Raw genomic sequence first — 23,892 nt, forward strand, 5'->3', positions numbered from 1 at the left:
TAAGATATCTCATTATTATTTTTTTTCAACTTTCCAATTATAACCACCTAAATTACTTTATTATCTTCCAAAACTCTAATTGCAGATAAAGATGTTAGATATGATTCAAACTCAAATAAAGATGTCAGAAATGATGCATATGGAATACTTTTCATATGCTCTCACTTAAAAGATAATTTTTTTTACACAAACTCAATTCAAATCTATCGTTTTTCAGAATTACAGTCATATTCGATGAATGATATTTAATGTTTAAAGCTCTCCAAAATTTTGTCAATATAAATCTATTGAGATAAATCAAAAATATCTTGAGATATTTATGGAAGGATTTTAGTGTATATAACATAAGATACATTTTTCATATTTTTTTATACCAAAGTTCTTTGAGAAAAATTATTTTACCTCCTATATCACACTTTTATCATTTATTACAAGAAAAATATTGTCCACACGTAAGAAAAAAAAACAAAATTTACTCCCACCGACTTTTATGTTTCTTTCAAAGCTAAATGAAACAACATTTTCTTGAAAATGTTAAATACTATTGTTGTAAAACGTTTTTTAATCCATATATGAATTTATTAATCCTCCAAAATAAATATTCATCATTACTAGAAAAGTATCCTTCAAGATGGTTTATACAAACCTCTTATTCTAAATCAGCAATATAGAAGTTGTTTTCACTTCCATGTAATATAACTCAAAATTATAATGAATTATTAATGTTATAATTATTCAAATAGAATCTTTTACACACTCGAAAAAACGTTTAGTTATAATTGATTTCTTATTAAGTAATGATACTATGACATATTTTTATATTTATTGGACACAGAATACATGGACAAAATAGTTATAAAAATACAAACTTTTGTATTTTTTCAAGAGAGTAAAAAGTAAGTAAGAATAATATCAAATGAGTCTAAAAAATGTAGGTGTGTCAAATAATTTTTGTTTTCTTCTCTAAGTGAATCCATTTACAAGTCTTATTTTATGTCTTTCAACCTTGTAAATATTTATTAGTTTTAAAGACTCATCTAATTGTACACCATTGTCAAATTCAATACGATTCAAGACTTAATCAGATGCCACAAATCCATCTCATCTTTTATACCATCATACTACAAATTCAATCTCTTATGATTTGTGAAACTATTTAACTTAATTGTTCAATAGATTGTCTAAAATTTACTTATTATTCCTTATAAACAATTTGAAATACCTCATCATGCTTAGGAACTTGTGGAACTCAAAGTATAGTGTACTTTTAATTTCTCATTAATGTTTATGGGCATAAAAGTACATAATTCTACATTATTTAACAACTAAAAGATAATAAAATTTAAAAACAAGTTAATTCTAAAACTGATTTATCTTTAAATATCATTATTTTGTTTATATAATTCCATTAACTAAAAATTTATATATTCAATTTATTCCAAAAAATAAATAGCAAAACTTGTCACAGTTTCGTGCTTCCTTTCGGGGCAACATTTCTCAAAAATCATTTCTTTTTATTTTGTTTGCAGGTTTAGTATTTAGATTCCTAGGATGATTACAACTTATAAAAATCCACCATTTCATCATTTAGTTATACGGTATACCAATAATTGCCGTTTTAAGAAGTTTATATCCAAATATAATACTTGCACAAATAGAAGTAAGAAAATACTTGGTCATTGTTTGAATCTCCGTTGTATTCTGTTCAGCTGCAAGGTATTTTGAGAGCATAGTGTTTTGGAATACGTAATTCAAGTAAATCAAAAGTGGACTTATTAGTCAACTACAAATTGCACCAAACTTTCATCTTTCAGTTGCAATGGAAGCAGATCACAAAAAGCTCTAATCCAAACTGCAAACAACAGTTCTTCAAATTCACAAACCCATTAATTCAACACTAAATACTATTGAACAAATGAATATAATTAATCCAGAAGAATTTGACGACAAAGTTCCTTAAAAGAGACCAAACTAGGGGTGGTGTGGGGGCTGCAACTCTATCATATTACAGGCATATGAAAATTTTGCTTGCATATGCAGAATTAAGTTTACACGTCGTCCGTACTAAAATAAACTGGTTATGAACCGGACAAGGATCGAAGGAACAAATTTCAAGTTGTACAAATCTAGAAAAGCCTTGTTCATTCCATTTTAAATGCAGAACACAAACCAGTCCAAGCAGCTAGCAATGTTATGTCATTCTAGGTGAAGAACATCACGATCTATTTGCCATAGGTGAGCCTACAAATGAATCTGCTAACCCTTGTAGACACTATCAACCAAGGTATTATCCCAACCTGAAATAGCATAAAACAGTTGGAACGCCACTCAAACTATTAAAAGCTTCACATGAATGTCTTCTTTTATCAGCACTACATAATTTAATAGGTAAAAAACAGTGGATTGCAATGTATATAGTATGATGCATAATAGTATGAAAAATTTCCAACTTCCGTAAAGATGAAAAGTACACAGTAAATAGTCGGTTTCAATACAGTATTGACACATTTCATCTTTAGGACAAGATGAAAAAGCTTATAATCTTGGTAAAAAAACTTTAATTCGGTTAATTTTGTTTTAGTTCAGTTAATGGTTAAGCTAATTGAACAAATGTTTAGTCCCTAGTAATTGTCACCTGATTTTATTAAATAAAAAAATTAATATTAATATGTAATTAACATTGAAGAAGCCTTTGCTTTTAACTTTGTAAATTATAAATCCTTAATGCTTACTTCAAAGTTAATTGCATATTAACAATAATCTTCATTTTCATACACCCCTGACAATTACTAAAGACCAAATACATGTTCAATTATCTTAATCATAAACATATTCAAACAAAATTAATGAAATTAAAATTTCTATACTAAGACTATAATTTTTTGTCTAGTATTAAAAGTTAAATATGTCAATATTTAAATATTTATTGTACTAATCTGACTATTTACTGAAAAGTATAACTAAGGGGTGGAGGAGCTAAACTTAATGCAGTCTGATTACAAGCTAAACTCACTTCCAGTGCTTTGGATAGGCACATTTCATCCACAAGTTGTTTAAATACTTAAGTGAAAACACCAACTAATGATTACATCTCAATATCGGGAGATTGTGAGTTCTTTTGAGGAGTTCACATTTTCTAACATAATCCTTCTAGCATACTCTAATAGTTAAAATTTATTGAATACAACAGTCTCGAGTTGGAACATCAAGGGTATGTTTGGATAACCGTATGGGTTCCTCCAACATACTTTTGGACCGCTAAACTCAATTTTTCATTATGCTTGTTGCCTCTAAAAGTCACATTTTCATCATCGGTTCACCCAAAACAAAGTTAGAATAAGTAACAAAATGGTTGCATATGAAAATTATTTTCCATTGTCAGTACTTATTCAAACAACAAAGTTTAGTAAAATTCTTTATTCATATTATACAATAAATTTCATTTTATCAACATACTTTCAACCAAAAATATTAAAACATTAATTGCACTGCAGTAAACTCATTTCAAGACATTCTTTTTATTCAAATTTATGTCTGCAAACTTTAATCCAAATATGAACTAAACGGAACCAGGTCTATGCACTTTTGTGATTCCGTATAAATTTCAGCTAAGAATGAAGTGTATATTAGATACTGAGACACTAGCATCCTTTTCTAATTCCAGCTTGTTTCCTTATTTCATCTTCCACTGTAGTTCACCCCCCACTGCACACTTTTCCGACAACTGTTGTCGCTGGTGAATTTTGAGTAGTCATTGATCACCAATAATGACTTTTTTGGTAATTTTTCAGTAACTTATTAATAGTGATTTATTCCAACCTATGATTATTCGAGTGGTGACTCTTTTATCTTGTATGAATCATACTGGCGGATGCTTCTTTCCCATCGAATTGATATCACTAATTACTTGTTGTGACACACACACACAGATATATATATATATATATATATATATATATGCATACCACGTCATGTATATGCACATACAATTTCAAATAACTATTTATATAATAAACTTATATAAATGATCTTCATAGTGTATCCCAGACACAATTTTCAGCAGTTCTTGCATCAAAAATTTTCTCTTAAATCAAAACCTAAATAGGATTTCTTTGGATATCTCTTTTTATTCAAAGTTTCAAATATAAGGAAAGATACTAGAAATTGCTTACCTTAATATTGTTATTTTCAATACCTCCAGTCCTCCAAGATAATAATCTCCCTGCAAAAATATGTAAAATAATTTTAAGATCATAACCATTAAAAAAAGGCAACGAGAAATGCATCGTCTTCTATGCCCACATTTTCCGTGCAGCAAATAGCTTTAACTTTAAACACATTTAATTTAAAAAAAATTACATTCTCGAAAATTAAGATTTATGTTAAAATGGCATCAAATTTAGACTAAAATAATTATTATATAAAAAAACAAGGGGTTTTCATTAAGAGTGTTTGTTAGAAACCAAAGTTTACTAATAAACGGAATGAACATTGAGAAATGAAATGATGCAAATTCAATAATATTATCAACTAGAAATCTCAGAAGGTTCCACGACCCTCTGCCCAGAGCCAAGCTCCTGAGAAGAATCGTATAATTCTTCTCCTCCCAATCCCACTGAAAACAAAACTTGTCCCCCCTCACATCCTACATCTCATAATATATAGCAACCCATACTTTTTTTTTTCTCTCTCTCTTCTAACTAACACAATTGCCTCACAAAGCCACGTCATCCTTTTCTCTCCTCTTATAAATTTTGCCCCACCTAATTTTATTATCTCCTCCTCCTTGGATCAAGGGTTCATTGATTTCCATAACAAGTGGGTATGTATCAATGCCTTCCACATGAATTAAAGCCTTGTCCTCAAGGCTAAACTCTGGAAACTGACTTCGAATATTTACTTCATCTTCCCAAGTGGTTTCGTCTGCATTCTGCTCTCTCCATTGAACCAGTACCTGCTTCTTAGTTTCCCCTCTTTTGGTGTAGTTCCTAGTGGCTAAGATGGCCATAAGAACTAATACTTCGACTCTATCATCATCTAATCCTATAGGGAGAGCATCCTCAACCTTATACTTGCCCACCGCTTTCTTCAGCAAAGATACATGAAAAATAGGATGAATCTTTAAAGTAGGTGGTAATTTCAGACGATATGCCACCTCTCCTACTTTCTCCTCTACTTCAAATGGTCCATAGTATTTAGAACTTAATTTATGATTAATTCTGCTCATGACTGACGGTTGTCTATTCTGTTTCAACTTCAAAAACACAAGATCTCCCACCGAAAAATGTCTTTCCCTTCAATGCTTATTAGCCTGAATCATCATTCTGTCTTGGGCACGCAACAAATGAGACTTCAATTGTCTTAGTGCTTCATCCCTCTCTAGAAGATCCTTTTGAACAACTGCTACCCTCACCTCTCCTTGAACCACTTGTACAATCTTAGGAGGAGTTCTTCCGTACACCGCTTCAAAAGCAGTGATTTGTGTGGAGCTGTGATAAGTGGTATTAAACCACAACTTTACCCACGGCATCCAAATCACCCACGTTTTGGGTTGATCAGTAATAAAACATCTGGGGTAAGTCTCTAGACATCGATTAGTTACCTCAGCTGTCCATTCGATTGTGGATGATACGTCGTACTCATTTTCAGCTTTGTTCCTTGCATCTTAAAGAGCTCTCTCCAAAACTAGCTCATGAATATTGGATCCCTATCACTCACCACCGAATTCAGTATTCCATGTAGCCTTACTATTTCTTTTACAAAAATCTCAGCCAAAGACTTTGCCGTATAAGGATGTTTAAGGGGGAAAAAATGGCACTATTTTGTTAAACGATCCACCACTACCAAAATTGCTTCAAAGCCTTTAGACCGGGGCAATCAATAATGAAATCCATACTCATATCCTCCCAAACTCTTTCCAGAATCTGTAAAGGCTGTAATAAACCATTAGGGGCTGCTATTATGTATTTCTGCCTCTGACATGTATCATAGGTTTGGACAAATTGTTGGACATCTTTCTTCATTCCTTTCTAGTACACATTGGCTGCAATTCCTTTGTAGGTTCGATAAAACCCTAAGTGACCCCCTTGCAGAGTAGAGTGAGGTTCTTCCAATAACTTATTGACCCACATAGATTTCTTCGGTATCACTAAGCGATCCTGATAATATAAAACACCTTGTTTATATTCATATCCCACATAAACTTCTCCAGCCTTCATTTCTTCTATTATCTTCTTCAATTTATCATCAACATGTACCGCTGCATTAAGCTCTTGCCAATCTAACCAAACTGGAACAGACACCATGCTCTTCATTTCTCCATCATCTCTACTTCGGGATAGAGCATCTGCCCCCTGATTTTCTTTGCCTGGCTTGTAAACAATCTCAAAATTATAGCCTAATAGTCTAGCCAACCAGTTTTGTTGTCCACCTGTTGTTATCCTTTGCTGCATCGAATTGCTTAAGACTCTTCTGGTCTGAAAAAATAGCAAATTTGCGACCCAAAAGATAAGGCCTCCAGTGTTGGATAGCCAATGCCACTACCATCAACTCTCTTTCTTAGGCTGACTTCGTCAAATTGTGTGAACTCAAGGCCTTGCTATAGTATGCCACAGGTCTTTTTCCCTGCAATAGGATTGCTCCAACCCTGTCCCAGATGCATCACATTCCAAGACGAACTCTTCTTCAAAATTTGGGAGCCTCAACACTGGTGCTGACGTGACCCTTCGTTTGAGCTCATAAAATGCTTCTTGAGCTCGTTCATTCCACCCAAATCCATCCTTTCTAGTCAGCTTTGTTAGTGGTTTAGCTATCTTACCATAATCTTTTATGAACTTACGATAATAGCTTGTGAGACCCAAAAATCCACAAACTCCCTTTACATTCTTGGGAATTGGCCACTCTAACACACTATTCACTTTGTTGGGTCCACCGCAACTCCATGTATGGAAATAATATGTCCCAGATACTCCACCTTCTCATGGCCAACAAACATTTTTCCTTGTTCGCAAATAGTTGGTGATCTCTCAACACTTCTAGCACCTTCTCAAGCAATTGCATATGCTCTTCCCAATTGTTGTTGTACACGAGTATGTCATCAACAAACACCAATACCCCTCGTCTCAACAGCGTCCGAAAAACTTCATTCAAGAGAGCTTGGAATGTCGACGGGGCATTCATAAGTCCAAAGGGTATCACGAGGTACTCATAGTGACCTTCATGGGTTCGAAATGTTGTCTTTGGAATGTCTTCCTCCCTCATTCTGACTTGATGATATCCTGAACAAAGGTCCAGTTTAGAGAAATATTTGGCTCCATGCAACTCATCTAGTAACTCCTTAATAACTGGTATTGGAAATTTATCTGGAATAGTGGCCTTGTTCAAAGCTCTATAATCTACACACATGCATCATTTATTATTTTTCTTCTTCACCAGAATGACTGGGCTCGAATAAGCACTCTGGCTATGCTTGATATGACCCACTTCCATCAACTCTTGCACTTGTCTCTTAATTTCATTCTTCTGATGATATGCATATTTCATTCTTCTGATGATATGCATATCTGCAAGGCCTCACGTTAATAGGTTCTTGTCCTGGTTTGAGATGAATTTTGTGTTCCTTTACACGTCCAGTAGGTAGCCCCTTAGGTTCTTCAAAGACATCTTTGAAATGCTGTAGCAAGTGATTTAAGACACTTCATTGCTCTGGACCCAACTCTGGAACTTCCATCTTCTCTCTTTCCTCCAACACCCCACACACTGAAATTAGCAATGAATCCCCATGAGGGATCCCTCTTAGTAGTTTCTCTCCTTGCTGAGTCTGGATCTTCATTCACTATTTTTTCCAATCCACAGTGGTCTCTCCCAACGTCGTTAACCACGACATCCCCAATTTCACGTCCATGTCCTCCAAATCAAAGAGAAAAGCATCAATTTCAAACTCACCATCATCAATCCTTACTTTGATACCTCGACAAATCCCTTGAGTCTCGGATTTGTGCCCATCTCCCATCAGAATCTTCATTTGCTTGGTTCTTTCCCACTGCCAACCCAAAGCTTCCACAAGCTTTCGCGAAATAAAATTGTGCGTGGCTCCGCTATCGACCAAGAACAACATCGGAATCTCCCCAACCAGCCCACGTAGCTTCATAGTCCTCGGTTGACCATTTTGGTCTCTCGTTAGAGAGTAGAGATTTAACGTTGTGCATTCTGCCACCACCTCATCTTCGTCATCCCTTTCCTCATTTTCCTCTTCATTCCCTTCACATTCAACTTGGATTTCCTTATTCACCATGACCACCCTTAGCTGCTTAATAGGACATTGATGAAGGCTACCGTACACCCCACCGCATTTGAAACACAAGCCCCTTTGTTTTCGATCGAGAAGTTCTCGATAAGAAAGATGATTTGCTCCTCTATCAAGTGACCCCCCTTTATTCTTTGCACCCCAATCCTTCTGAACACTTGGGCCAGGCCCATTTCCTCCCCAACTTCCCCCAATCTGTTTTGGACCAGTTTTTCCCACCATAGTCGAAATGGGTTGATGCCCTACTTGAGATTTGTCCCCTCGAGACTCTCCCCTTCCCTGCCATATTTTATTTCTCCCTGATATCTCCACATCGATGACGTGAGCTACATTCATCATCCGCCCCTGGACAAAGGATGTGCCACGTGCAAGCTTCGTATTCTCGCACGTATATCGTACTTTAGCCCTTGTGTAAAATACGAAAAGTATTGTTCATCGGGCATTCACAGCACCTGAGCAATGAGACACTCAAAACTTGTAATATAATCTTCGATACTTCCTATTTGTTTTATGGCAGCCCATTGATCATAAATACTCCCTTCTCCCTTGCCTCCGTATCGCTCCAACATCTCTCGTTTCAAGTCTTCCCAAGTTAACTCATCATATTCATTCAATAAAGCATCGAAAAAATGAATCGTGCTCCCTTCCATACACACTTGAGCAAGATTCACCCGGACTGCCTCTCGTGTCTCCTTTACGTTAAAATAAACTTTAGCTCTTGCTATCATTAGTATAAATGCTTTGAGCTTTCTTCTAAAACGAGTGACATGTTTTGAAGGCTTTAAGAGATATCAAAAGTCATAGTTCCACAGACTGCCACAATAGGGCACACAATTGGAAATCTACTTGTTTTCATTGTTCAGCTTTTTCAGAAGGTACTTGGCTTCCATCCTGCTCAAGGTGGTCATAATGGCCTTGACCAAGGAACCACATTTCCACAGCTGCAGACCAAGACAGATAATTTTTCCCGTTTAGTTTTTCCGAAGTGATCGAGGGACTTCCTAGAAGGAAATGACACTTCCAGACGAGATTCTAGATAAAAAAACAGAGAAGAAACCAGAAAACCCTAGAGGGTTTCTTAGGGTTTTCTTCAAGGGGAGGTTTTGGACTTCACTGAAGCACGGTTTTGAGGGGCAGAACAGAGAGAGGAGGCTCAGGCGACAACTATGGAGGTGACGCGGCGACTTTCCAGCGAGTAGAGGGCGGCGCGTGGACAGCACGCACCTATTCGCATCGCACAAAGAGGCTACGTGTGGCAAAGCGTGGAGGAGAATCAGACTACCCCATCGGTGGGGTTGGTCGTCGCGTGAAGAGGCGAACTAGATCCAGTGGTCGCCGGATGGAACAGTGATGGCGAACGGCGATGGACGGCGGCGACAGTGAACAGTGGCGGACAACAGTGGACAGCAGCGGACAAATGCGAGACAGCAGACAACCAAGTTGAAGAGCTTCAAATTGCAGTTGACAGCTGGAGACAGTGGTGAGACATCCGCGGACAACGGCAAATGGCACCGGACAGATGCGAACAGCAGTGACAGTGCTGGTGGACAACCCAAGACGGAAACCAGAGCAGGATGAACCTGCTCTGATACCAACTTGAGATTTAAGACTGATAAAAATATATTCTTGAGGGCTTAATGGTTCTAAAATGATTCTAACATATACAATGTATTTCTAGTTTATTTTCTTATAAACCTCATCAGGTTATGGATTTATATATAATGTATTTATGGTTTTATAAAAAAAAATGTTAGAAATGGACTTTAAGCCTAATTCAACCCCACAAAATCAACTTGTAAGGTGAGGTTTGCACCCACTTATATACTATGAATTGGCCTTATCTCTAGTCGATGTAGGACTTCCAACACACCCCTCACACCGAGGTATATACATCTCGAGTAACACATTAGAACCTCTTTACCAAAAATTAACATGAAACTTGATTCTAATGAGAATATCGAAGAGGAAGCACCTGCTGTTATAATAGTTTTAATACCATCTCACCAGGATCAGAGGCTTCATACTGAAGAGCCGTTGGGAAATTTTTTGATAAAATTATTGATTAGAAGTATGATTGAAGGCATCTTTCGAATAACGGGTCAAGTAATAGGGAACATATCTCCAAAAGATGATAACCGCCCAAGAATTTTGAGATATAATGCTTAACATAACAGGTTATGTTTTTGTCCTTCCCATTGATGAGTTTATTAAGTACTCATTAATGGACGAGGAAGCGAGGGAGAATATACGGAAATTCGTATGTGGTATTCTAGCCTCGATGGCAGGATGTTACCTTGGAGGTATGTTAACGGTGGCTGTATATGTTTTAGTAAGCTCTGATACCATGTTAGAAATGGACTTTAAACCTAACTCAATCCTACAAAACCGGCTTGTAAGATGAGGTTTATACCCATTTATATACTATGAAATGACCTTATCTCTAGTCGATGTGAGACTTCCAACACACCCCCTCACAAGGTATATACATCTTGAGCGTGGGACTAGACATTAATGCGTAGTCCGATAGCAACCCAACAGCGGGTGGAACAATACGTCCAACAAACAGCAAATATCGTTAGGATAGGCTTTTTAAGGATGGTTCTGATACCATGTTGAAAAAAAGACTGATTTATTATTCTCAATCACAAAAAATACATTCTAATACCCTCTGTTTGTAATAATCTAATTCTCCTAAAAAGAAAATAGGAAAACTAGGAAAATAAAATAAAAGATTATATATTTATTTTCTCTAATTTGGAAGATTCTAAAGATATTATCTCAAATTACAACAATAGCTTATACCTAAAATGAAATGTAACTAAATAGTACAAGTAAATATTTTCATTCAGCAAGTCCATAGATATCAAAATCCAAAAACAAAAAACACATTTTCTTATTTTAAGCAACCCAACAGTTTAATACAAATGAGTGAGAGTTTGCAGCATAATCTAGTAAAACTTTATGTATTAATCATAATTGCATTACCAAAAGGTTGCACAAGTTGATGAGATATGCTAGCCACAGGAACACTCCAAAACCACAGGAGGAAAATGAGATATGTTAAAACCTGCATCACTCAACCATGTTAGTATCATATCGGCCTTTGCAAAGAAAATAAGTAAACCTGAAAACAATTTCTAGATCAGGAAATACCTTTGAGATAAGCAGAAATTTTGAGTACAAAGCAGTATCCTTGTCGTGTAAATTTCGAACTGCATGTTAGTTTAAAGCATAACTTTTCCAGTAATGCTACTTTCACCATGATCTCAGCACAAATAGCATATAAATTCTGACGTGGCTACATCTAGTTCCACCTACCTAAGGATCCAACTTAAAAAAAGTAGCTAACTCAGTAGCAATCTCATCTAATCTGTTCTGAAATGGGTTAAGTGGAATATTTTGGTAAACAATCATTCAGTGTTGTAATTGTATAGATGAGATTTATATTCATAAAATACTTTTATAAACACTTTTGTTATCTAATTTTTATATTCATAAAATTTAGGCAACAAAATTATTTATCTACAAGTGGTTGCCTCAACCTATTCATTCCACGATCCTTTAGTGAGCGTAAAAGTGTCTTAATCTAACCAATACTTCGTTTGATGCCAAGCACAATGATTTTGCAAATTCCATGCTTAAGATAATGCCTAATATTTTGAAATTGATATAGGAAATTAAATCCTAAATCAACATTTAGAAAGCTGACACGTGTTTAAACTTAGAAATCATAAAATATGGAAACTTAATTGTTCTAAAAAACATATTTCATATTTAAAACCTCTTTTTGAAGTCTTTTACAAGAGGAGGATCTGGAGAGGGAGTAATCTTCCTATGTTTTAACTAAGCAAGGGAAGGTCCTCTCTGGTCACTTTTTCTTTCCAGCAACCACCAAGTCCTCTTTCCATTTTTTGCTATTTAGGCACACTAATTAAATAGAAAATTTCAGCTGAAACTCCCATATTTGTAACAACTCTCTCAGAGAATATTCTGTTCAAAGAACTTCAAAATACGCTCGTCTGCCCACTTTTATTTTCTATACGAATTTTACATAACTGATCCGGAAAAAAAAAAAAAAAAAAAAAAAAAAAAACTAAATAGCTGTCTATCATCAGACCATATACAAAATAACTGCTCCGGAACTACATAACTGAACCCACTTAAACAGTATACACAATTGATATTGAGTAACCACTCCTATTTTCTGTCAATAACTGTCATATCTGCCCCTAATCCCATTAATTGATAATTAAGTTAATATGTATATGATTAGTAAACATTTTCATATAGGAGAGATTAATTGACAAACATAAGAAGAATTTATAGGAAAGATGAATTGGAAATACAACGTGATGGTGACCAGGATAAGAATACTTGAAGAAGTGATATTAAGGATAAAGATTACAGGAGAAGTATATCTAATCAGCAGCAGAATTATTATTAACTGGAATTTTAGTGTTTCATCGTTGAACTTTATTAAATATCTTAAAAATTCTAGAACTGTAAGTTGTTTGGTTACCTAGTTGGCTTGGTCTATATAAGAATTGCTACTGTTATTTTCGTACAATTGTAGCTTCTTCAGAATTTTGATTTGGCCTAGCTTGAGTTCAGTTTAAAAAACCCTCTATTCTCCTTTCTATAACTTGAATAAATGTAATGAAGTAAAACAGTGTATTTTTCTTACACTGTTACAGTTTTACTACTGTATTTATAGAATACAAAGGGCAGAATACAAAGATGCAAGGCACTTGCCTTAAACCCTAACCCTAAAGTTGGGTTCCCATACATGAATAATAAAACAAAATAAAACATTACATTTCAACACTCCCTCTCAATCTAGATCATATGCCCCAAGCTTGGAACATATAAATTGAATTCTAGGCCCCTTTAGAGATTTAGTCACAATGTTTGCAAGTTGTTCCTTAGAATTGACAAACTCAATAATAAGATCCTCGAATAGTAGCTTCTCTCTAACAAAATGACAATCAACTATATGTTTTGTTCTCTTATGACAATATGAAGAGTTGTCTGGTTGTCACAATACAACTTCATTTGCTCATTTTCACAAAATTTCAACCCTTGAAGGAGTTGTTTAATCCACACAAGTTCACATGTAGCTAAAGTCATAAATATATATTCAGCTTGTGCACTAGACCGAGCAATGACACTTTGTTTCTTAATTTTCCACGTGGTAAGGTTCCCTCCAAGGAATACACAATATCTTATGGCAGATCTTCTGTCAATTGGACAACCAGCTCAATCTGCACCACAATCCCCTCCAATTTGAGTATTTCCCTTGTTCTCATACAATAATCATTGTCCAATGTTCCCTTTTACATATATGAGAATGCAAATCACAACATTTCAATGATTAATATGAGGATTTTGCATAAATTGACTCACATTCTGTGTTTCTCGGGGTCTGAAAAAAGTTCACCTAGGTCTTTCATTAACTTTTGATTTAAGTCCATAGGAATATTGATGGGCTTGCAATTTGTCAAGCCTGTTTCCTCCAAAATATAAAGAGCATATTTTCTCTATGAAATGATGACACCTATTGATTGTGCCACTTCAATACCAAGGAAATATTTTTGACGACCTAGATCTTTGGTCTGAAAGTGGCTGAAAAAATGGTTCTTTAATTAAGCAATTCCAATGACATCATTTCCTGTAATAACAATATCATCAACATAAACCATAAGATAAAAACTTTTGTCAGGAGAAGTATGACCATAAAACATTAAACAATCTATCTGACATTGTTTCAATCCAAAATTTTGTACAAGCCATAAAGTGAATGATGTAAAATTAACTCAGACTCCCCCTAAGCAACAAACCCAGGAGGTTGCTCAATGAATATCTCCTCTTCTAGATCACCATGAAGAAAGGCATTTTTGATGTCCAATAGGTAAAGAGGCCATTCACGAATGGCATCCATAGCAAGGAAAAGACGAACAATATAGGTTTTAGCCACAAGAGAAAAAGTTATCACAATAGTCAAGGCCATAAACCTGAGTCTAGCTACTAGACAAGCTTTGAGACGATCCACTTCACCAATAGGACTAACCTTAATAGCAACATAGACCCATCGACAACCCACAAGCTTCTTATCAGGAGGAAGAGCGACAAGTTCCCAAGTACTATCGTGTTCAAGTGCCTACATTTTACCATTAATGGCTTGTCGCCATATAAGATGACTAAGTGCCTCACAAACATAGTTAGGAACCTTAATGGTAGACAATGAGGAAACAAAAGAGAAATATGCAAGAGACAAACGAAGATAACTCAAAAAATTATCAACAAGATATGGATTACGAGTACATCGAATATCTTTTTGTAAGGCAATAGGTCAAGCATGATCCGAGTCAAGAGAAGACAAGGAGGATGAAGAATCCTTGGTTTAGGGATATGGTGGAGGAGGATCTAAGTCTCAAGGGTCTTTAGGCAAGGAAGAATGAGTTATTTGTGTTTGACACTAATATGTGAGAGGAGGTGGTTGAACAATGTTATTTTCATTTTGAGATTGAGTTGGATAAATGTCCTCTAAATGTTGAGTTGGAGTTTGAGAAGTAGGAATAACCAAGGGATCACATGATGGTAGAGGAGGGACCTATTGAATAGATGAACGATCCTCCATGGAGGACAATAAAGTCCCTGAGACTCGTGTCATTCTCAAATCAGACGACCCGTACCATGTTCCTGTATAGCAAAGGAATTAGTAATAAAGGTTACATAACAATTTAAGGAAGAGTCCATTGGCTCAAAGAGAATAAACCGTAAGGACACTAAGGAACGTACAAAACAAAATTTAAATTTAGTGAAAGAGATAAAGAAACTTTGCCAATTCCTTGAGATGCCAATTTTGATCCACTGGCAACTGTAATAAAATGAGGAATTTTCTGAGAGGAAATGGAGGAAAATAAATAAATGTTATCAGAGACATGATCTGAGACACCTAAATCAATAATCCATGACTATGACCTTCCACAGATTGAGAGATGCATGCAGTTGACACATTCGGCATTGAAGAGGATTGGTCAAGATTAGTAGATTTTTCAGACTTGAAACTCAAAAATTCTTGGTACTCTTCAAAAATTCTAGATTTCGACTTATCAAATGTAGACACATAAGCAACTTTATCATGAAAACCATGCAAGAAATAACATTTTTCTTCGTTATATGGCCCATTCTATTACAATATGAGCATTGAGGACACCCACTTCGACCATCATGTGCTCCTCAATTGCTATGACCTCCTTCTCTTCCTTGTGGTGCCAACATTGTTGATGTTTCAATAACATCCTTGAATTTTCATCTTTTACCTGTGTAGGCACCTGAAGAAGTCTAGTAACTAAACTATCCGTTGAAGGAATTTTATCACCAATACATGATCAAAGTATGAGTGTAAGCTTCTCAAAATTAAGACCATGAAAAACTCATCACGTTTTTTTGTTGATATCTCCTAGTGAATCAGCCACTAAAAAAGTTCTTTAATTCTTCTACAGTAGCCCGAGCCTTTCCTATATGAGAGACCATATCATGATTGATTTGTTTGAGTGAAACTACTCTGAGTTCCATCAAAGAGGCATTGAATATCATTAACAAAAATATCTTGCACCCTTTTCCAAAAATAGAAGCATGTCTTATAGGATCTCAAAATTTCTAAGACCTCTTGCTCGGCAAATAAAGACATAAAACAACACATAACTGAAAATCCAGTTTTTGCCACTGAGGTTTTTCCTCATCTAGAACAATAGAAACATCTTGTTCTAAACGATTATGGTATCCTTCACCAAGAAACCATAACTCCACATACAGGAACCAAGATAACTAACTTTTCCAGCTTAGCAATGGTAATAATAGGAGTAGCAGATAAAGAGGAAGCCATTCCCAAAAAAAACATAGCTTGGAGAGGAAAACCCTAGGATTCCAAAAACCCCTAGCTTTGAGAAGAAAACCCTAGGTGAAAGCTACTACCACCGAAACAGAAGAACAAGGACAAAAACATGTCCAGAGTCTCGCAAGACAAACGACAGCGATATAGTGCGATTCCGGCACCGAGAAGGCGACGCGTGGGGTACACGCTCCTGAAGCTGACTAGCGGAAGATGGCATGTGGCAGTGTGTTTGACGGATTGTGAGGCAGCGACCATTAGGGATGGGTTGCACTTCTCGAGACACACCTAACCCTGACTTCACCAGAGGAGATACAACAGCAGTGGCAGACAATAGCAACGAATGGTGTACGGAAGATGACGACACCGACAACATACAGTGAAGATGAACCAGAAGAGATGGTCTGGCTCTTGATACCAACTTGAATAAATGTAATGAAGTGAAACATTGTATATTTCTTACACTGTTACAACTTTACTACTGTATTTATAGAATACAACGGCCAGAATGCAAAGGGGCAAGGCACCTGCCTTAAACCTTAACCCTAAAGTTGGTATCCCATACATGAATAATAAAACAAACTAAAACATTACATTTCAACACCATATTTTTCTCTTCCCAATTCTTTTTCCGTTTTCCCTATTGTGCTGCTTATCCAACATCAGAGACTTATAATCAGAAATCCTCCCAAAACAAACGTTAACCAGCAAAAGGATAAAAAACAAATAACATAAAAAATGTCAGCTCAATAGGTCTTTCGTTCCCTTTTCATGATTGATAGAGAAACATTCCAGACAAAACCAGGAAGAATATCAGCTTGAAAGAGCTTCTATTCCCTAGGATTTTCAATATTACTTCTGGCACAGAATTATGTAATACTGGGGAAAAACACAGATGTGTTTAAAATCAGTTTTCTGTTCAAAATAAAGTTGAAAAGAGCATATGCACCACCTACCTACACTTTCAAATGTAGCCAGGCAAAAAAATTGTACGCAAAGCAAACTAAAAATTGTAGATTTGAAATGTCCCACTAAATTTATATAGAATGCAATAAGCAAAAAGAAACGACTCCCGTAAATAACTTACACTTTGCAAGTTCCTTCTCCTTTGCAGCAGCCTTCCTCTTGAGTTTTGCACCTTGTGCAAAGGTTGATGGTCTGAGAGAACGATGAAATCACTAGTGTACACTCTCACAAACATAAGTATATAACATTCAAAGTTTATATTATATTTAAATGTAAGATATTTCTATTTCATTTTAAAATTTCCTTAAAGATTCACATTTACTCTGAAACTTTAGTTAGAAAATAAAAACGGGAAGTAAACACAAAAGCATAGAAAAAACAAACAAATAGCCTTTCGAATTATTTTGATTTAAGATAATATAAATGAGAAGGCAGAGGAACCCACAGTTCGCTCGAACATGAAAACGTACACGTTTACTTTTGTTGTGTCAATTGAAAACATACTGTCCATTGAAATTATGGGATTTTAGATATAGAACAAGAGAGATAAAAGAGAATAAAATACTAAATTGGTATTAACTGAGGTGGATTATTACAATGTATTGATGTGTTGGTATGTTCAAAAACCTAGAGTATAAACCATTGTCAGGGAAACCAATCATGATAATAAAATAAAATAACCAATCCTAAGATAAGGTATAAGAATACTAATCCAAGAGGATAAACTTAGACATGACAAGATATTTCATAAATTCTAACAATTACCTGTGTAATATATCTATAATCTTTTTATCATAAATCTAACCAAGAGTACAAAAAAAAATTGATAGAAGGGGTGTGGCTACTATCTTCCGTGCTCATGTAGAATGTAGGCCCACCCCGGTAAATAGTAATAGAGATGAAAATAGGGAAGGACAGAGATGATTCTGATCATTAACAATTGGAATCCTATATAAGAGCCAGTTGTTTTAATGGGAGGAAATAATGGCCAAAGCATGAGTAGCTTACTGTGACAATGAGTTTGCCTCCTTCAAAAGTTCTTTTATTTCTCTATGTAACTTAGCTTTTTCTTCTTTATCAGATCCACCCTGAAGCAAAAACATAAAACTAAACGAAATTAATATCATAATATAATAGTCAATATGTTAGATATGTTTCTTCTAAATCAAAGGAAAGCTAATAAACAGAAAATTTATGGTAGAAACAAATTGCAAGATCACCGGAGCACCATGCAAAGGGTCTCTCTTGCACATGAAAAGTTCACAATCTTTTAACAGAAATATTAGTGGGCACTTGGCAATTCAAAATGATGAAACTGTAAACCATATATATATATATATATATATATGGATGAAAACTAGCAATTCAAATCGGAGCCTTTACAAACTTACCACTAAATGCCTTAGTCTATAAACAAAACAACCCATCCCTTGGATGTAGCATATTTTCAAATAAGACAACAATCCTACAACAGCATAAAAATTGTCTTACTGGAGTTTCATGACAGCTTTCTTCGTTCTCAACCATGGGAAATCAAGAAGAAAATTCAAATTGAAAATTTCCTAGGCTTGATAAAAAAAGTCAAAAAACTACATGGTCATCCTGATCCACTATAGGTTTCATTAGCAAATGCTGGATAAAAATCACAATGGCCCAACCCAGAGAGTTTGGAGTGTTTCCTCTAAGAGGGTAGGGGATGTGACAGCGAGTCAATGGAGAAGACAGTTAAATACACTGCGGCATTTGTTAATGGGAACTAAATCAATGATTAATGGGAGCATGAGATAGACAAGGGTAGCAGAGGCAATTGTGTATATTACATCACTAAACTTGGGACCAAGAGCTCTGGGGGCTGAAGGTATTTCTGTTCACTGTTTCTGACACTATCTTATTCATCTTCTGCATCCATTGTGTGAGTATATTCTGGCTTTGTGCCTTGTGCCATTATTTTGAGTTTTTTTGGTTTTATTCATTTTCACTAAACAAGATAAATCAGTAAACCAAACATGAAAATTCAGAACCTAGTTACCTATCCTATACATTTTTTTTCAAGGAAACAACTTCATAAAAGCATGGAATTAAAAAAGTTTTGAAATGCGAAAACTATTCTTCTTAAAATGTTAAATTTAAACATAATGAGTGCATATAAACAAAATGTTTCCCAGAATCCTATTATAAGTGGGAAAAGGATATCAATTACCATATCATGAAATAGCATAAAGTTAAAATAACCAAAGCTCCAATTAAGCAAATGTAAACCAAATCAGATATATCCCAAACCAAACGTCCAAAAGCAAACAATATTAACATCACTAACTGAATCCCTTTAAATTGTTAGAATAATGAAAAAAAAAGAGAGAGAGAGAGATGAAAGAGGGAGATAACCTTCTTGAATTGATCAATCCGCTGAGAAGCAAAGTGAAAAGCTAGAACAACAAAAAATATGAAAGGAGCTGCTAGTGACCTTTGATATTCTTCACTAGCTTGGTCTCCCATCCTCACTTCAATTTAATGGCTCAGAAAGCTCTATTCTACAGGGAACTTTTGTTTCGTTTCTTCCCTCTGGTCTGGAATGCTGGGAAAACAAACCAAACCAACACAAACCTGTAAAGTTTCATATCAAGGTTCAACCAATTAATCCGAGTGGCCGAACCAGATGGCGGCCTGAATATACACACACACATGAAAACTGAGACAAAAGAAATCAAATCAAGTACCTATCAATCACAAATTTTCGTCAAAAAGTCATAAGACTCATGGAATGACTAAAAATACATTGAAGGGGGGGCATAAAAGGGAATTTACAAAATGATATAGTAACACGTTGAATGTAAATACAGCAAAAATATGTAACAATCAAATCAAAACCAAGAATCAAGCACTGACGAAAATATTAGGCATCCCGATTCACACCAAAAAGATGCAGAAAAAAAAATGCAAGACAATAAATCTAAAATAAAAAAAATTGCCGCTAGTGAACAAAAATTCCAAATGAGTTACAAATACAAAACTGAAAATAAAAATTTAAGAGAGAAATAATACTTGAGAGAATTGGAAAAATAAAACGGATAAATCATACCTAGGAACAGCGGTACCAAAGAGCATTGGGATTAGGGCTGTAGTAAATGCAAGTGTTTATGTTAGAATGAGGAAAAGTCATTAAAAATGACATGTTATTTGCAGACTAATTTCATAGAACAATTTGCACAACAATATTTTTTGTGTTTATCACCCTTGGACATAATTTATGCATGTCATAACGGTAGAAGATAAACAGAAAAAACATTATATAAATTAGTAGTGTATGACATATCATATAAGACCCTAATTTAATAGTTAACAAAAATTTATATCATATTATAAAACCACGAAGTTATCATTCTTAAAAGTTGCATACACAATAGTTTGAATAAATTTTAATCCATAAAATAATAAATAAAATAGGAACAATAACATTTTATTATTAATTTTAATAGAAAATGTGTTATTAATATCATTGTCAATGAAAATGGAGACATGGATAAACCCTAGTATTCTTTTTGACAAACTAACAAAATTAGTTCTTCTCACTGCATCTAATGATATAAACTTTATAGTTTAAATTGATTTACATTGGCACCCCAATCATATCTAATGGCTTCAAATTAAATTTATCAAAATTAATTTAAATAAATTTTAAAATAAACTCTTAACTTTTGACTGATTAGTATGGTGAAACCATGGAAATGGTTTTACTTTCTTAGATATGAAGGAAATTTAAAAAATAAAATAAATAAATAAATTGGTGGAGCATGAACAATCAGTCTTTAATTGAAGAGCAAGGAAGTTCAATGAGTAAAACGAGGAGGTCAACAAGGTAAATTATGTTGCTTGTGGGAGATAGGGTGAGGTTGTACATAACAAGACTCGTAGAAATTTTGGGTGCAAGTTCCAAAGTGTCTTAGCTGTAGGGTATTGCGCTTCCTATTTGAAGAATTATATTTCAAGTGCATTTTAATTTTGGTTAATAGTTCCAATTTGAGGTGTTATATTAGAAGCGTCTCTTAAGTACATTGCTCTCCACAAAGATTCCAAATGACTCGTTTGTGAACCATCCCCTCTTTGACCAACAACAAATTGACAATGGTGAGTCCAGCAAAAAATTGATGATGTCAATGCTGATGCAGTTGAGTTGAATCCCCCGAGACAAACTGCCAGAAAGGGAGGGGCGTAGAAGCCACTGGCATAAATCCATAAGGGCTATCTGTCCCACTGCTCAATATGAAGTATGGATTGGATTCCATCGTCCTTTATCTATTTGAGGCAACCTCATACCCATCTAAAATTACGCTCTTCTAAACAGATATTGTGATTTAGACACTTACTTTAATTAGTGTTTTAGTTTTAGTCAGGTTTATTTATTTAGTTAAAGTAATAGCCTAGAACCTACTGCTTCCAAATGTTATATTATCTTCAATAATTGTTTAATCTTTTATATTGTGTTGATCTCTAAATTTGGTTGTGTTGAGAATAAATAAGTAATCTAAAGTCTTCTGCATTTCATTTTAGAAAATCTAATTCGCTGTTAGTAGTCATGAGCTTGACTATAGCCCTTTTCAAGTATAATTGAATCGCAATAATAACACTGCTAATTAAAAACAGTAGCAATGGGAGAGGAAGTGTCTTTTCTTTCTTCTTCGTTCATAGATGAAGTAAACTGTAACAGTAGGCATTGGCAACAATATTAACTAAAAAGCCCCGAAGGTGAGCATGCTCTATGCCTTTAAAGAATATCTTCAACACCAACATGAATTATGGGAAAGTTATCATTATGGGTTTAATCTCTTGAGTATTTGGAACTTTAAATTTAGTGGGTGGAATTATTTTTTGGAGTCTTTTTGGAAAAATACTTGGATAATTTTCCTATAGCAACACCATATATTCTTATCCAGCACCCAGTCCATTAAGTTGGACATGTATGAACAACATCAAAGCTATAAAAGTCATACAAATTACAATTAAAAGTAGTTCAAGGTTAAAAGGTAATACTAGTGGATCAATATAACTAATGCTACACTAACAAACGAACAACTGAAAAAAGAATCATGTAACCGAAATATAATAAAAAGGCTTCGGGTGTGTAACAGTACATAATTGACCATAGCTTCGGAGGTTGAAAGAAAATTAGGCATGCTATACACACAAAGAAGAAAGAGAAATCCGAAAGCATTTTGGTGGCTGGCCTAAGACCTGGTAATATGTTGTTTGGCAAACCCAACCTAACCAAGCGCACACATTGAAATCAAATATATCTCCATAAAATAATCAACCCCAATCACCATATAATTATGGCAAATATCTCCAATAAACTCTAAAATGAAATAAAACACACCAAAACACACGAATTTATAATCATAAGCACACCCCCACAAAAATAAGATGCCAGAAATTAACAAAAGGGGAATGAAATTGGAAGAACAAATACTGAGAAAGATGAAGGCAGGCTTACATACCCTAAGGGACTATGCAAGTTTTCGAGATCGCTGAATGTGCTTCAATGGCGAGAGGAAGACTACGGTTTCCTTCGTAGTCACTCAAAATCTGAAAACTATATCAGCCTGCAAATCTTCTCGAACAATGGGTACCCCTTTCAAGATTTAACTTTTAGGTTTTTTCTTTTTCTTTATAAAAAAATAAATAGGGTAAATAGGGTTAAATATGTTGTTAAGTCTTGATACAATTTTGGTTTTAGTTTCTCTCTCAACTAAGTATAATTTAGTCCTTCAATTTTAAAAAATTTTGGTTTTAATCTTTTTTACCAAATTTTTTTAATTCTATTTTACCAGATGTTATAATGAAACGTGTTTGAAACAGGAAATAAAGTTAAAAAAAAAATTGATAAAAAAAAACTAAAACTATAATTTTCTAAAGTTGAAAGACTAAATTGTACCTTAATTTAAAAAAGAACTAAAACCAAAATCACCCAAAGTGTAGGAAGTAATAACATATTTAACCGAAATAAATAAATAGAAAACAATAAAAGTTTTTACATACTTATATTTTAAAAAAGTGGTTGTGAAAAGAGAAGGCCAGACGGCCGTACATGAAATACTTTTTTACATTACAAAAATATATGTTTTTTTAAAATATAATATTTTCAAACAAATTATAACAAGTTTATTTTAGAATTTAAACCGTAGTTTTATAGAACACGAAAACATAATATTTAAAAGAATTTTGCGGATTTAAAAAAAAAACTATACCATTTAATTATCTCTCATATTAAATGATGAACTGATATTCTTATCATATTCTTCATAATCACATGTTTATGATGTATGAGAAGAGTCTTCATTTTAAACAATTTTCCTCACTTTTTTTTTATATTATGATATTTAAGTTAGTTTTGCATTGTATCGATTCAATAATTAGTGTTATAATAAATGTATTATAAAGATATCAACAATTATATATTTGATGTATGTTTATAGGTTTTTTCATAGATTTCTCTTTATGGTTGACACAATTATATTAAAATTAATTATTGATTTGTTTACTTTAGCTCTCAACTTGGATCACTGGTGCAAAAACGCTGATTAACGTCACCCCTTAGATGTCAATTAGGGGTAAGCTCGACGTATATTGATGATTGGTGGTATTTTCGTAAATAAGTTGGCCATATAGACGTCAGTTAGTAGGTGCCCCGACATCTATAGTATTTTAGACGTCGGGGGTCTCCCAACTCACG

At 34.4% G+C, this 23,892-nt stretch overlaps 1 protein-coding gene across 4 annotated transcripts; it reads right to left on the reverse strand.

Moving 5' to 3' along the window:
* Nucleotides 1–1,778: 1,778 nt before the first annotated feature.
* On the reverse strand, nucleotides 1,779–22,804 carry LOC106768322. Of its 4 annotated transcripts, none has more exons than XM_014653397.2 (9): nucleotides 22,658–22,804; nucleotides 20,245–20,281; nucleotides 19,551–19,740; nucleotides 18,174–18,253; nucleotides 17,287–17,357; nucleotides 11,459–11,517; nucleotides 11,291–11,372; nucleotides 4,173–4,222; nucleotides 1,779–2,297 (listed from the first exon to the last, which is right to left on the reverse strand). In XM_014653397.2, exons 3-9 carry the CDS (start codon nucleotides 19,659–19,661, stop codon nucleotides 2,223–2,225), a joined length of 528 nt encoding a protein of 175 aa, XP_014508883.1. In that variant the 5' UTR covers nucleotides 19,662–19,740; nucleotides 20,245–20,281; nucleotides 22,658–22,804; the 3' UTR covers nucleotides 1,779–2,222. The 4 variants fall into 4 exon arrangements, with proteins under 4 accessions (XP_014508883.1, XP_014508881.1, XP_014508885.1 ...); XM_014653395.2 differs by having other exon boundaries at nucleotides 19,551–19,769; nucleotides 22,658–22,803; XM_014653399.2 differs by lacking the exon at nucleotides 20,245–20,281.
* Between the last annotated feature and the right edge of the window lie 1,088 nt (nucleotides 22,805–23,892).

This window comes from Vigna radiata, chromosome 7 (genome assembly GCF_000741045.1).
Source record: "Vigna radiata var. radiata cultivar VC1973A chromosome 7, Vradiata_ver6, whole genome shotgun sequence".
Classification (NCBI taxonomy): domain Eukaryota; kingdom Viridiplantae; phylum Streptophyta; class Magnoliopsida; order Fabales; family Fabaceae; genus Vigna; species Vigna radiata.

Coding starts and splice junctions, on each gene's coding strand:
- LOC106768322 (XM_014653399.2), bottom strand. CDS start 19,661: ATGGGAGACCAAGCTAGTGAAGAATATCAAAGGTCACTAGCAGCTCCT. Junction 11,373..11,458: donor AATTTCTGCTTATCTCAAAG/GTATTTCCTGAT, acceptor TGAGTGATGCAG/GTTTTAACATATCTCATTTT. Junction 2,298..4,172: donor TTGAAAATAACAATATTAAG/GTAAGCAATTTC, acceptor ATGCTATTTCAG/GTTGGGATAATACCTTGGTT.